Below are 14,314 nucleotides of genomic sequence, written 5' to 3' on the forward strand. Positions count from 1 at the left end.
GCCCCTAGAATTATCATCACCTTTCTCCACTATACTACGGCCCTGGACGCTTGACAAACTCACAAGACGAACAGGCAATGACAAACACAAAGCACAAGACTTAATACACGAGGGAGGGAGAGACAAAGACACAGGTGCAAACAATCAGGGTGGGGCTGCTGAAATCAGCAAGGGCAGGAAGTCAAGACACCTGAAGCGAGACGAGAGGGTAACAAAATAAAACAGGAAGACAAAATACAAGAAACAAGAAAACATGACCTTATAAAGGATGAGGCTTGTAAACCTGAACAGTCACCCTATCTGATTGTACACTCAAAATAACACCTCTGTTTTCTAACTGTGATTTTGATATTTTATTTTTTAACTCTGCAGTCCACGTTGAAGCAAAATCTTCAACATTTGTTTTAAATAGACACTGACTGAAATACCCTAAGATACACACTACACTAAGATAAGATAAGATATGCCTTTACAATGGGTTAGGGTTAGGGTTAGCAGTACACCCCCCCTGTCATGCCGACTCTGCTGTGATTGGTAAACGTATTGGGGGCACATGCTCCTTCTCACATTACCACTGGGCACTGAGGCCAGAGCCAGATGAGTTGCCATAGGGACTTCCGCTAAAGTTGTGTGACATTACAATAACAGACTTCAGAAAAAATTCTCCAAACTCGAGCGTTTGCAGCGGCTCAGAGCTGCCTCACGCCTACCTCATGATATGGCACTTCCACGTCCTCTAAAGCCAAGTATCTAACATTTTAAACATCTTTATATGTCTGAAAAGCAGGAAAAGCATAAATAAATTAATATAATTCATTATAATCATCTCCCAAAAGTCCATTAATAACTGATTAAATATTGTTCCTATATGTTCTGTAACTTTCAGTTTCAGTTCTTCAACATGGACGAGTTTGTTTGTCGCAAATTAACTGAATGGGGTCTCAGTGAGTTGATAGAGACATTTAAAGGTAAGATTTTACCATGTTGCTATGCTATATATTAAAATGTTGCAACTGTGTACCTACTTTGGTGATATGTTGAAATTAAGATTGAAAAGTGACAAATACTGTCTCAGTGAGCATAACATGTTCTGACAGCTGTTCCTGCATCTGTTTCACTCTATGTAACATACCTGTGCATGAAATTGAAATGCTTGTTTTTGTTATTAATGTGAATATTTTCTGTTGATTACAGATCAAGGCATTGATGCAGAATGTCTATACTGTCTTAATGATCAGGATATTGATAACCTGATCACACAAGTGGGACCAAGGTCAAAATTCAGGAAGAGGCTCGAGTTGTTAAAGGTATGTTCTGCACTGTGAAGATACTGTTGTGGCAGAAATAGGTGAATTAAGAGAGAAATCAGTTCAGTTCCTCCAGACACCAACAGATAAACTCAAGGCATTAACTAGAATTTAAAAAAGAGAAAAACTTCTATTAACTGTCATTGATTAATAAAATGATTAATAATTATCACCAGGCAGAGCAACAGACAACAAATCAAGAAACAGTTGTTTCTTCTTCTCCTCATGTAAGTTGAATACACTATAGTTTGGTGTAATTTAAGACATTCATTGTAATTGATCTAAATATTCACACTTTATCTGCTGTGTCAACAGAAGCGCGTAGAAGCAGCTGACTCTGCTCAGGTAAGAACAACAGAGTTTTACATGTACATAATGGTTTAACTTTTCTCTGTTCTCATGCATATGAATTTAAGGCAATGACGTATCCTGAGTTAGGAAGTCATGACTGAACATTGTCTCGCTTCATCAAATGTTGTTGAGGAAAATGCTGATGATGAATCATCATGATGAATTCACTTTTTCTGGACTCTGCAGAGGTTTTTTCAGACCCATCCCAGATCTGATGGAGACACAAATTAAAGTGTCACTGTTAATGTGTGTTCAGAGCTCTGTTAAAGGATGAAGCCTGTGTGAATGTAATGTCTAAATCAAACATTGTTCAGGTATTGCCCTCCACCAGTGGCACAAGTAATACAGGTGAGACAGGAAAGAGAAAGTTGGATCTTCAGGGGGAGTCGAGCAGCTTTCAGTCACCAGCCAATAAACGATGTGACAAAAGACTGGGAGAATATGCAGGTAATTATGTTGCCGTCTAAACTATGGAAACCTACGACCCACTATATAGTATAAGGAACATTTTTTGTATATCACATACCAAATCAATCAATCAAATAAATGGTATTATGAGAATATTTTGTACATAAATTAAACCTTGACTTTGATAATTGAATGTTGTGACTCAGAAACGTGTTTCTGACCATGACCATTTTCATGTTTATGTTCAATCAAGCTCTACAGCTACAGCTACAAAATTAGGAAATTTGTCAGATTTGTCAAGAAGAGTTGTCGCTGTTGATTTTCCCGGAGCAGCAGTTTAAGTGTTATGTAACTAATATATTAACTTCCTGACTCTTAAAACTGTATTTGATTAAGACATATTAAAACAGGCCTTGTCTGCTTACCAAGACCCAAAATAACATATTTACAATTCAAACACCAAAATTTGCATGAATTTTCTCATCTAAACTGGGATGAGCACATGACCAACATGATCTTTTGTCAGGACACTTCGGTGTCTCAAACACATATCCATGAAGCAAAGAGGATTGTTGTGTTGGGACTAGAAAACCGTGATAAAACAGCAGTTGTAGCTACACCGGTTCAACAAAAGGCCACACACCAGCAGTCCATTCATCATTTGTGGCCCATTCATCATGAGATGATTGCCCAAGGGGGGAAAAAAAAGCAGTTTTTTGTTTTTGCTTACAAGTGTCACAGGTGAAAAGTGAAATGAAGGTGGAAAATGCCAGAACACTAGATCTAGATGTTTCTGAAATGTTTAGAGTCAATTACATAACTTCCGTATTGTCTTTTCCTCTCAGGATCTGGATAATCTGTTGTTGATTAAAGGGCTGATAAAAAAAATATCAAGGCATGGATGAACAGGTTAGCTATAGTATAGTTCATATAAGGCCATGTTAAAGCACCCTGGGAGTGCTGCCAGGAAAGATCACCTCATATTTATCAGATCACTTCCTGGTGCCGTGTTCTCACATGTGCACCGATGCAAAAACATGTGGGCTAAAAGAGTGTGTGTTGTTTATCCTGAAGAGGAACAACCTTAATAAGATGAGATACAACAACAAGAACACTGGACAGTTATGGATCACACGGCAGAATCCAAATTTGAATTTCACATTTTGAGAGAGACAGGAAACTGGGAGGTAGAGAGCTGCAGAATCACATGCCACAAAGGGCCACCGGATTCAGGATATGAACCAGGGCCGGCACCCCAAACCAGTGGTGCTTTGATCACGTTTAAGACCTTTACCATTAATCCTGAAAAAAAACACATCTCTACTGATCCTATTCAGACATAAAGAACAGAACAGCAATTCAAATTTTTCGTGTGTGAATGATATAGGCACTGTAAACTCTCTGCTCTGCCCATTGCAACAGGACAAAGCTTGATGTTACGTAAGGGAAAATTCTCAGTCTCAATACTTTGGCCACAGAAAACACTTTCTCCCTGGCTGGTCAGTGTCTGTTTTCAGTTGTTTCAAACAGTTAACAGCATATTTGCTAATGCCCCCAAGTTACATCAGAAAATGGGCATCTACGTATACCAACATAACATGTTTTGGATGCTTTTTACTTTGATAAATATAAACAGTATAAACCTAATGATTCACTCTTTTCCTCCTATTTTATGTATCAATTAACCTCATTGTGCATTAATTGAAAAACTGTTCATGCTTCTTGTTTAATAATTCTTGACTTTTTCTCTGACAGAACAAGTCATACTCTCTGATGTGAAAAACATAATGAAGTATGTTTATATGAGACTACAAAAGGAAGAAAACACAAAGCTCAATGCTTTCCTCAAGTAAGTGTTGAGTTTTTTCAGCACATCACAACCCACTAAAAATGAATTATATGAGCAGTCATTTTCATATGAAACTATCCTGACCTTCACTCACAACCTCACAGAATTACTGCACTTAGTCTTTCTGTCATAATTTCTGTTGTATTGTCTCTCGTAGTTTGTTGTAATTTCCAAATCAAAAATGTAGACAGACCACTAGGAATTCCTCTGACCCTCACAATTACCATTCTGCTACAGCTGATTAATGTGGATGGAATGAACACAGAAAATATATGTAGGATGTAGGATGAAAATTATGATAAAGAAATTGAGCGTCCGATGATAATTCTGTGGTAACTGTCATGACCAACCCCTCACATGTTATTAGTCATTTTAAGCATAATGGACATAAAAACAAATTTAAACTCTCATACACCAGGTCTAAAATCTGTGATTTGGAGACAGACAAGAGGGAGCTGGTCGGTGTGTTTGGTAAAACCGGAGCTGGAAAAAGCTCTCTGATAAATGCCGTCATTGGAGTGAAGAACCTTCTGCCCTCTGGAAGTGTCAATGCATGTACCTCAGTCATGATTAAAGTGGAGGCGAACAAGGTCAACACAAAGTATGAGGCAGAAATTGAGTTCATCACAAAAGAGGTACAGTACACCACCTGTCTTCACTTGAAATTAGTTAAAAATGTACAGTTTAGCTGCAAAAGAATAAAGGTAGCCTACATTTTTTAACATTTGAGTGAATGAAATTCAACATAATTATTTCTGTTTTTCAGGAGTGGGAAGATGAATTGTGGCCGTTGGAGCATATTCTTAGGGATGATGCAGATCAGGAAAAGATAGATGATGATGATGGTGATGATGATTATTGTGACAAGCTGACAGCTCTGTATGGAGAAGAATGGAGAAACATGTCAACTAAAAACCTCATGGAGGACAAATATTTCAGAGAAATCCCAGAGTTTCTCCAACGCAGGAAGAAGATTTTGACATGTGAATCAGTAAGTAGGAGTTAAGCAAGTCAAATACATTTACACCATGAGTCTTTGACAATAAAACAGGTTTTAACTGTTATATTAAATCAGTTATAGTGTAAGCCATTTATCATCTGAAAAATGTTTCATAGGATCTTGAAAAGATGTTTGCCCCATGCTTTCAGCATAAGCAAGTTTAACTATTGCAGATATTTTTTCTTTGACACAAAAAAACATGTAGGCAACCTCAAAATAAGTTTAATAAACAAAGAAAAAAAGAAGAACAGTTGTTGTTGACATGTATCAGATCCTGTCAGATTCCAATTATTTTATGCAATTTATAAATCACTTTGAATGTGCATCAAAATAAAAATCAATTTGCATTGTCTTACCTTACTTTATTATTTATCACAGGCCAAAGAACTATCTGCTAAATTTGTCAAATACACAAGAAGCGACTTGGAAGTGGGACAAGGCAATGTAGTCAAGAGGTGGTACTGGCCACTGGTGAAGTGTGTGACTGTCAAGGTGCCTGGTAATGAGCTTCTCCAGCATGTCACACTTGTGGATCTTCCTGGAAATGGAGATCGTAACAAAAGCAGAGACAAAATGTGGAAAGAGGTAATTTATTCTCATAGACTGCTGTTTATGCTGTTTTACTGTCTTATCTGGAAACTGTGGCATTGGTCATTGAATCAATTTCTCATAATTATCTTGTTATGCTTCTGCAGCTTGTAGGAAGTTGTTCCACTGTGTGGATTGTGACTGAAATTAATCGAGCAGCATCAGAGAGAGAAGCTTGGGAGATCCTGGAGGATGCCTGTAGCCTCATGGGAAATGGTGGCGAGTGTCAGTGCATTCACTTTATCTGCACCAAGTCTGACCATGTTGAAGATTCAGATGATCAGTAAGTAATTTACGATGTCAAATGTACATACAGTAGTTGAATAAACCATAATAAGACAGTAATGAATGCTGTGGGCAAGAACTCAAGCTAACATTATATGTGGTTGTACCATATCAAGTCGAGAGGGAGCACAAAAAGTGCAGACAAAATCTATTACAAATAAAAATGCAGCAGCAGACAGCAGAGGGTGGTCCACAATTGCAGTTCAGGACTCTGTAGCTCAGAGGATGGGAGGACCGGAGAGAGATGAGAAACCAGGTAGACAACATCTTGGACAATACAAATTTTCAAATTCAATTCATTTTCATTGACAAATCTTTTTTCAGTCGAGCAGCTGCTCTTCGTGATCTCATACTGAAGAGAAATCTGAAAGCCAAGCAAACAGTGATGTCAGAATTCAGAAAAGACAAAAAGATTAAGGTGAGTTATATGGACACAGAAAAAAGCTTACAGACTGATGGCCAGACGTTACTGTAAAATCAAAACCCATTGTGATTTTTCAGAAACACTTCAGTGAAGAGTGTTTCCAAGTGTTCACAGTGAGCTCCAAAGAGTTTCTGAAAAGAAAATATCTACAACGAGACGACACAGGTAGGTGAAGACTCCATGACAGAAAATGTGTCACTGAAATACACATTTGGTTTTAGTTTAATCACTGTACACCAGAAAGACTAACAGGCTGGATGTGTCAAAAATTATGTGATTTCACAGAAATACCCAAACTTCAGGAATCTCTGCAAACTCTGAACGCCGATCACTCAGTGACATTAAACTATGTGTCTGGAGCGTATGGGATTCTCTCTCTGATTCAAGGGGCCAGATGCAGGGAAGTGGTACGTTCTAGTCATTTTGTTTTGTCATCTGTATTGTCATTAATATTTCCAGGAAGTATTAAGATTAATAAGAAAATAAACTATGCTCAAATGCTATGACAACTATATTAGTTAAATAAGTTTCTATGTGATGTCACCCCTACAGAAAATCTGTTCATCAAGGTTGTTGATTTACTGAAGATGGTTTACTTTAGAGAGGCTGTGTATTAACAGTAATTAAACACTGTTCATACTCAAGAACAACAGGATGTCATGAATAAATGTGTGTTTGATTTCAGTCTGGAACAAAAACAGAGGTGTGCCGAGAGCTTGAAGAAAACATGAGGCGGGAACTTGATAAAGTCAGAAGACCCATGGAAGAGGCTTATGAGGCTTTTGAAAGATGCCTCACTGAGGGGGTTGAACAATCAAAAAGTTCATGTGACGCAAAGTTGAAGTCCATCTTATATCCTGTATGTATTTTGTACTACTTTAATGATGATTTTGATTTTGAACTTCATACAAAGTATACAAGATTTTTTTTTCTGTTTTGTTTCAGAAAAAGAAAAAAAATCAAACATCAGGTGCTGGTAGCAGTTTTCACAGGACATTAAAGTATGTTGTTCAGAACAACGGCACCTACAAAACAAAAAAACAGAGACAAATTAACGTCAATGAGAAGCTGAGTTCGTTCCTGACCAACAGCATTGATGAGGAGTTCAGAAAGACTTTCCCGTAAGAAATGATTCTCTGAGGACACAAAAGTATTTGCAGGTCCATTTACAATCTAGAGAGAGAGACTGTCTAGATTAGAATTGAGAGATTGTGCTCTCTGGACTTGTTTGGGGTTGTTGAAGATGTCACAAATCTCACCTGAGAGGCTTTTTCAGAGGGGTTCATAAGAAGCATCTTCTGGGGCTTGTTGAGTGTGGTGACACATAAAGCCAAGTGGTAGTCTAAAGCAAGCAAATGCTGAATTCCTCTTTGTCATGAGACAAGCCAGGCCGGTGCTCAGCCCCGACTCCTGAACAGCACGCTATGTAAAGAGGACGAGACGGATGTTTATATCTGATACCCAAGTGGTGAAACAAAGAATTGCAATTTGTGTTAGTGCTACCTTAACAGTCATAATTGTATATATTAAACATTTAAACTTGTTGACATGTTTCAGAAATGAAAGAGAATGTGGAGCATTCAATGGAGCCATCGCTGCATTTACACTTGACACAGAGAGGCTGATTCAGAAGTACAGAGAGGTCGAGCTGCAGCTGACTTTTCTACAGTCAGAGGTAAAGCTGAGAGTCTGTCTGTATGTACAGTGGGTACGGAAAGTATTCAGACCCCTTTAAATTTTTCACTCTTTATTTCATTGCAGTCATATTTCAGTTTTTCTTTTTTAATACATGTGCAAAAATTTCTACATTTCTGTTTTTTTCTGTCAAGATGGGGTGCTGAGTGTACATTAATGAAAAATAAAATGAACTTTTTTGATTTTAGCAAATGGCTGCAATGAAACAAAGAGTGAAAAATTTAAAGGGGTCTGAATACTTTCCGTACCCACTGTATTGCATGTACTGTATGTCACATCTATCATCTATACTCTGTGTTGTCTCTTTCAGGAAGAAAAGATTAAGGTAAAACTCAACAGAATCATCCGGAAGCACAAGAAAATAATGTACCGCAGTCTGACGGAGAAAATCGAGGAACACATGCAAGGATGTTACAAAAGTAATAAAGAAGATCATGATATATATAGACTCAATCAATTTGATAGTAAATTTGTCGTGATTATACAGAAATATTCAGCTGTTTTCTTTTTTATTCTAGGAGCAGCAACATTTAGTGGATCAGGTGTACTGAAAAACATGAGGGACACCATTGAAAGACATGTTTATGAATCAAAGAACATCATGTTTGAGCAGGCTAAAGATGTTCTCTTGCTCTACCTGAATGACGTGAAGGTTTGTTCTTTTTGTCATTTGACTGATTTTAATCAGACAGAACGCTATAGTAACATGTGCTGTTCATTCTAGGTCACTACTAAGGCTTATTCTGTACAATATGCACCATTCTAAAATCTGCTTTTGCACTGCTACTAAAAAAGAAACACAAAACGTATGTAGGGGAGTATTATGAAAATAGTTATTAAAGGGATAGTTCACCCTAGAATGATATTTCGCTCATTATCTACTCACCCTCATGTTGACTAAGGGCTGGAAGAAGTTTCAGATTCCTCCGTGGCTTCTCTGAGTTACAGGGGGTCTCGGCATAGCAGTGCATGTCCATATAACGGTTGCAAAGGGACACCGGAGCTCTTCGTAAAAAAACACACACAAAAAAACATCCAAATACCTCCATGCTGCTCGTATGTAATGTCCGTCTTGTGCTGAAGCCCCAAATTGCGTAATTGTCCCGAAAAAAATTAAATAAGTCTATATTTTAAGCTTGTTTGTAGCGGAAGCTTCTCGAAGCTCCTCTTCCTGGTCCGTCCAAATCTCACGTGATTTGCGCCGGCGTCAGCATGCGTCAGTGCGGTTACTGCGAATCACGCGAGATTTGGACGGACCAGGAAGAGGAGCTTCGAGAAGCTTCCGCTACAAACAAGCTTAAAATATAGACTTATTTAATTTTTTTCGGGACAATTACGCAATTTGGGGCTTCAGCACAAGACGGACATTACATACCAGCATCATGGAGGTATTTGGATGTTTTTTTGTGTGTGTTTTTTTTACGAAGAGCTCCGGTGTCCCTTTGCAACCGTTATATGGACATGCACTGCTACACCAAGACCCCCTGTAACTCAGAGAAGCCACGGAGGAATCTGAAACTTCTTCCAGCCCTTAGTCAACATGAGGGTGAGTAGATAATGAGCGAAATATCATTCTAGGGTGAACTATCCCTTTAACAGAATATTTGGCTGTGGGAGTAAAACGTGTGGTGGGAATTTTATTGATGTTGGCATTGTCTGTAACAATTACTAAATTATTCTTTTATTTTTTTATATATGGTTTGGGTTAACCCAACTAGTGGCCTGTAAAGTGAACATCCATTAGAGGTAACGTACTGAACCCTGACTGCAATAAACCTTGGGGTGAGGAAGGACAACAGGAGGATGAACTCTGTTTCTGAAACTAATCTATGTTGTAAATTCCTCTAGTTAAAACAACAAATGGAGTTACTATAACATGGGACACAAATCGTTTTAATTGTTGCACCCTGACCACCCTGACTGCAGTTTCTGGTCAGGGGGCACAACTCTGAACCACCCTCTCCAGTCTTGTTCTTTGACTCGCCACAGGCAGGCCTAAAGTTTTCACGACAAAAGTAATGAGCAATTTTGTTGCTTCATTAGAAGTTTGTGCTGAAGGAGCTGGAGGAAACCCTGATGAAATCAATTGAGCTGTCACTGAAGACTACTGATGACTCAATCCCAGGTGGAGAATATTTAAAATATATATATACATTGTACTTATCTCACTGATGTTAATAAATGAACAGATTAATAACAGATTATGAATAGATAGATAGATAGATAGATAGATAGATAGATAGATAGATAGATAGATAGATAGATAGATAGATAGATAGATAGATAGAGTTTTTATTTATTATACTTTCTTTTTAGATGTTTCAGCAGAGCTTGACCTGGTGAAGAAACATTATGATGACATGAACAGCAGCCCAGATGGAGAAACATCACTAACTGGGTAAAACCTCTCTTAAATCAAATGAATCCACAATCTTTTTTTCAAAGGCATTGGTTTAACTATGAGCTGATTTTATTCTGAATAATTCTTACTCTTGTTAATCTGAATGACACTAGGCCTGATCCATCTGCAACAGCAGCTGCACTGGGTCCATGACACGTGAGCAGGTAAGTTTTCATCCAAACTGATGATTCAAACAGACAGTAGGATGTTGTGTTTCAGTGTGAGCAGCGGTCTTGACATCACATTTGTCAAACAGAAGTTCAGTCATGCTCAATGTGTTTTTTTTTTCAGTGTCAGAATTCTGCCATTTATTCTTCTCCTGGTGGATATTTCAGGTTTTGTCAGTGGAGAGAAACAGCAGAGGCCTGATGACACCGAATGTCCCTGCAGACATGAAGCCTTGTTTTCAGCCATGTTCATGTTACAGTATGTCTGTGAAGGTTCTCACTCATCCAGGTCATTGGGAAAACGCAGGAAAACCCTTTGGTTTTCCACACACTAGTCTTTAGAACTGAAGAAGCCAACATAAGTCCAGTTGCCTTCAACTTTAGCACTTAATGATCATATTCAAGTTCCTTTTTTTGTTTTCTTTGAGAATTGTTTTTTCTGAATTGCTTGTATGTGATTATAGATATTTTTGCCTGATTAATGTGCTTTATATGATACATGTCACTTGAAACGCTCCAAAGACTTTGTGGTTTTTAATAATTCAACAGTTTATATATAATGCATTTCCATGGTTTCTATCCATGCCTTTATACTACTAAACAATTGCTGACTGCAAAATAATATTTCTATTTGTGTTCATGTAAAAAATCAAACAAGAAGAGAGAAAATGTATGACTTTTTAATGCAGTTATTTAATATTTTTCATTCTTTCATTTTTCTAAAGGCAAAAATGTTTTGTTTTTTTATAGTATCCTGTACGCTACAGCTCAATAGGTTTCTCTTTTGAGTGGAAAGTGCTGGATGTGGCAGAAGCAGATCCTCCACTGTATGCCCCTGATACCTCACATTTCATCAACAAAAGATCAATGTAATAACCTCGAGAAAGAACAAATATGCATGTTGAATAGGAAAGTTGTTAATCAGCAATAAATATGAGTTCATAATGTACTACTGCATATGTGGATCATTCAGTTATTAAATATCCATGGAAACTATCTGTTAACTGGTTTCACTCAGTTATTATCAATCAAATCAATCAATGTATGCAAAGTTCAGCACTCAGAAACATCACAAAAGTCCTATTGCAATGGGCAGACCAACTTTACAGATCCTGTATCGTTCACACATGAAAATTCTATTCTGTTCTTTACATCCAAAAAGGTTCAGTACACGTGTTGTTATACATTCATGATCAACGCTTAAGTTCTTAAACTTGTTCAAAGCACCACTGATTTAGAAAAATAGGGATGAACAAAATTTGGATCCTGCTGTGTAATCCACAAGTATCAGTGCCAGGATATCAACCTAACCAATAGACTGAAACATTGACCTGACAATAAAAGAGCTTCAAGTGAGTGCGGAAGCAAGTGTTGATTTTTTTTTTTAAACGTTGAACCTGACTGGGGATCTGTTCCCAGCACCACCCTAAAGGAGTACTGTATATGCGTGCTGATTAAACCTTGAAAGGATAACAACCAACCACACCCAGTGTTGTTGTGAAACATCTCGTGTGCCTTAAGGCTGTTCCTCTTCTAGATGAACGATGCAATTTGTTTTTGCATGCGTGGCATCATGACTGCATACATCAGGCATCAGGAAGTGATCTTTCCTGGCAGCACCCCCAGGCTGCTTCAGCATGGCCTCATAGATAACCTGTTCATCCAGGCCTTGATTATTTGCTCAGTCCTTTAATTATCCAGATCCTGAAAAGGGAAAGTTTGTTCCATCCAAACACTCACTGGACAAAAAGATCTTAATGACTTGCAAGGTTTTTACTTCTTAACTCGGACAAGACTGAAGTTATTGTACTTGACTCTAAACACCATAGAAAGTAAAAACAGAATGAAAGAATGACTTGGTTAATCATCTCATGAATGGACTGCAAATGATAAATGGAGCGCTGTTTTATCATGGTTTTTGAGTCGTCAATATTCTAGAAAGAAAGAAAAAAGATATAAAACACAAACATGGAGAGAGCATGGGGTTTAATGTGGGGCTAACAGAGTTGCGGAGCTCATGGCATGCTGATATACCTTGTTGCAGTCAATAGCAGTTAGTTATTGATACGGAGGATGTCTGGAAATATTTTTGCCACACCTGTCAAAGTCAAGGCCCGGGGGCCAGATCCGGCACAAGATACAATTTATTTGGCCCTCGAAAAAATTAATGGCCGGCCGGTATAGCGCTCACACTACAACGCCCATAATACACTACAACATCTACTTATACGGTCATAACTGTCATGTTCGTGTTCCAAGGATGAGGCCGTGTTGATAGCAAGTAACTTAGTTTAATGTCTCACGTTCTCAACAACATACATGTGGCTTCATGCAGTCTTGCTCTACTCCGTTATATGGTACGGTAAGCTGACTACTAACCCGTACTGCTGCCTAGCGGTCAAACATGTAATAACATCTAATCATAACATCCCCCCTTTTCTAAGGCAAAATGCATTAACATGAATTATCACATTAGCTGTGTCAGTTATTTCAACCATTTCTCATTCAGCATAACTCTGCAACACCTAAGCAGTATAAACAGTTTACATTAGATTGCATAACTCATATCTAAGCCAACACTAGACCATTTAGAACACATTCACAACATCAATCAATATACATTTTGTTCAACATGTTTAACATGCATATTGAATTGTCTTTGTTTATAAGTTCAGTCTATCAGGCTTTCTGATTTCTCTTGTGGACCTTCTTAACTCAGGTTCGCTTGGAGTAGGTGTGTGAGAGTCAGTGTTACAGTCCATAGCAGGTGTGGGAGTTACCTGAGTTTCACCACAGGTTACACTGAGCTCACCAACAGTCCCTTGAGGAGTCTTTAATAGACTGCGACGATTGCGTCTGAGGATTTGTCCATCATCAGTTTTCACCGTGTACGATCGTGGAGCAACTTCTTGCAGGACAGTTGCTTTTGTACTCCATCCATCAGCATCCTCAATCCTGACTGTGTCGTTGTTAGTCAGTGGAGGGAGATGCTTGGTTGTTCTGTCATAGAATGACTTTTGCATCATTTTCTGTTGTCGTAGCTTATGTTCAATCTTTGAGTGATTCTTTTGCTTTAATTTGTCATCTTGATGACTTGGCAGTGTTGTTCGTAGCTTCCTCTTCATCAGCAGTTCAGCTGGTGATAGGCCGCACTGAAGAGGTGATGCTCTGTAGCTCAATAAAGCCAGATAGGGATCCGAGTCACTATCAGCAGCTTTCTTTAGGAGTTGCTTGAGAATGTGAACTCCTTTTTCAGCTTGCCCGTTTGACTGTGCATAGTGTGGGCTTGACGTCACATGCTTGAAATCATATTGCTCTGCAAACTTCTGCCATTCTTTGCTGCTGAAGCAGGGGCCATTGTCGCTCACCACGGTGTGTGGGATGCCATGCCTGGCGAAGATAGATTTAGCATGTGTTATGACACAAGTTGACGTTGAGCTTGCTAGTAGCGCCATCTCAGGGAAGTTTGAGTAGTAATCCATTACCACTAAATAGTCTTTACCTCTGAGATGAAACAAGTCCATTCCTACTTTGTGCCATGGTGCTGTTGGCACCTCAGCTACCACCATAGGCTCTTTGCTCTGCTTGTTCCTGTGTTTCTGGCATGTTTCACATTTACTTACAAGTGTTTCAATGTCTTTGTTCAGTCCGGGCCAGAAAACCGTGTCTCTCGCCCTCCTTTTGCACTTTTCGATGCCGAGATGGCCTTCATGTATCCTGTGCAACATGTCCATTCTCAAAGCCCGTGGAATAACAATCCTGCCCTTTTTCAACAGCAGACCATCCACAGTACTAAGCTCACCTCTGACATGGTAAAATTGTGGACATGAACCAGCTGG

General features: G+C 38.6%; 1 protein-coding gene and 1 pseudogene across 2 annotated transcripts in view; both read left to right on the forward strand.

The window, feature by feature from the left end:
* Positions 1-180: 180 nt before the first annotated feature.
* Positions 181-11,426, forward strand: LOC146982954 (nuclear GTPase SLIP-GC-like). The gene is made up of 22 exons (XM_085784257.1): positions 181-968; positions 1,195-1,307; positions 1,484-1,534; positions 1,623-1,652; positions 1,973-2,105; positions 3,822-3,915; positions 4,334-4,550; positions 4,682-4,906; positions 5,294-5,500; positions 5,611-5,786; positions 6,113-6,206; positions 6,290-6,377; positions 6,498-6,619; positions 6,898-7,071; positions 7,158-7,333; positions 7,770-7,887; positions 8,218-8,326; positions 8,426-8,559; positions 9,951-10,032; positions 10,224-10,305; positions 10,422-10,472; positions 10,644-11,426. Exons 1-21 carry the CDS (start codon positions 869-871, stop codon positions 10,459-10,461), a joined length of 2,565 nt encoding a protein of 854 aa, XP_085640383.1. The 5' UTR covers positions 181-868; the 3' UTR covers positions 10,462-10,472; positions 10,644-11,426.
* LOC146982955 (nuclear GTPase SLIP-GC-like) overlaps positions 1,982-14,314 on the forward strand; it is a 134,287-nt pseudogene continuing 121,954 nt past the window's right edge. Inside the window, exon 1 of the transcript XR_015036284.1 lies at positions 1,982-2,006. The product of XR_015036284.1 is annotated as a nuclear GTPase SLIP-GC-like (transcript). The remainder of the gene's footprint in view (positions 2,007-14,314) is intronic.

This window comes from Trachurus japonicus, chromosome 8 (assembly GCF_045865225.1).
Source record: "Trachurus japonicus isolate A0001 chromosome 8, Traja_1.0".
In the NCBI taxonomy this organism is placed as follows: Eukaryota; Metazoa; Chordata; class Actinopteri; order Carangiformes; family Carangidae; genus Trachurus; species Trachurus japonicus.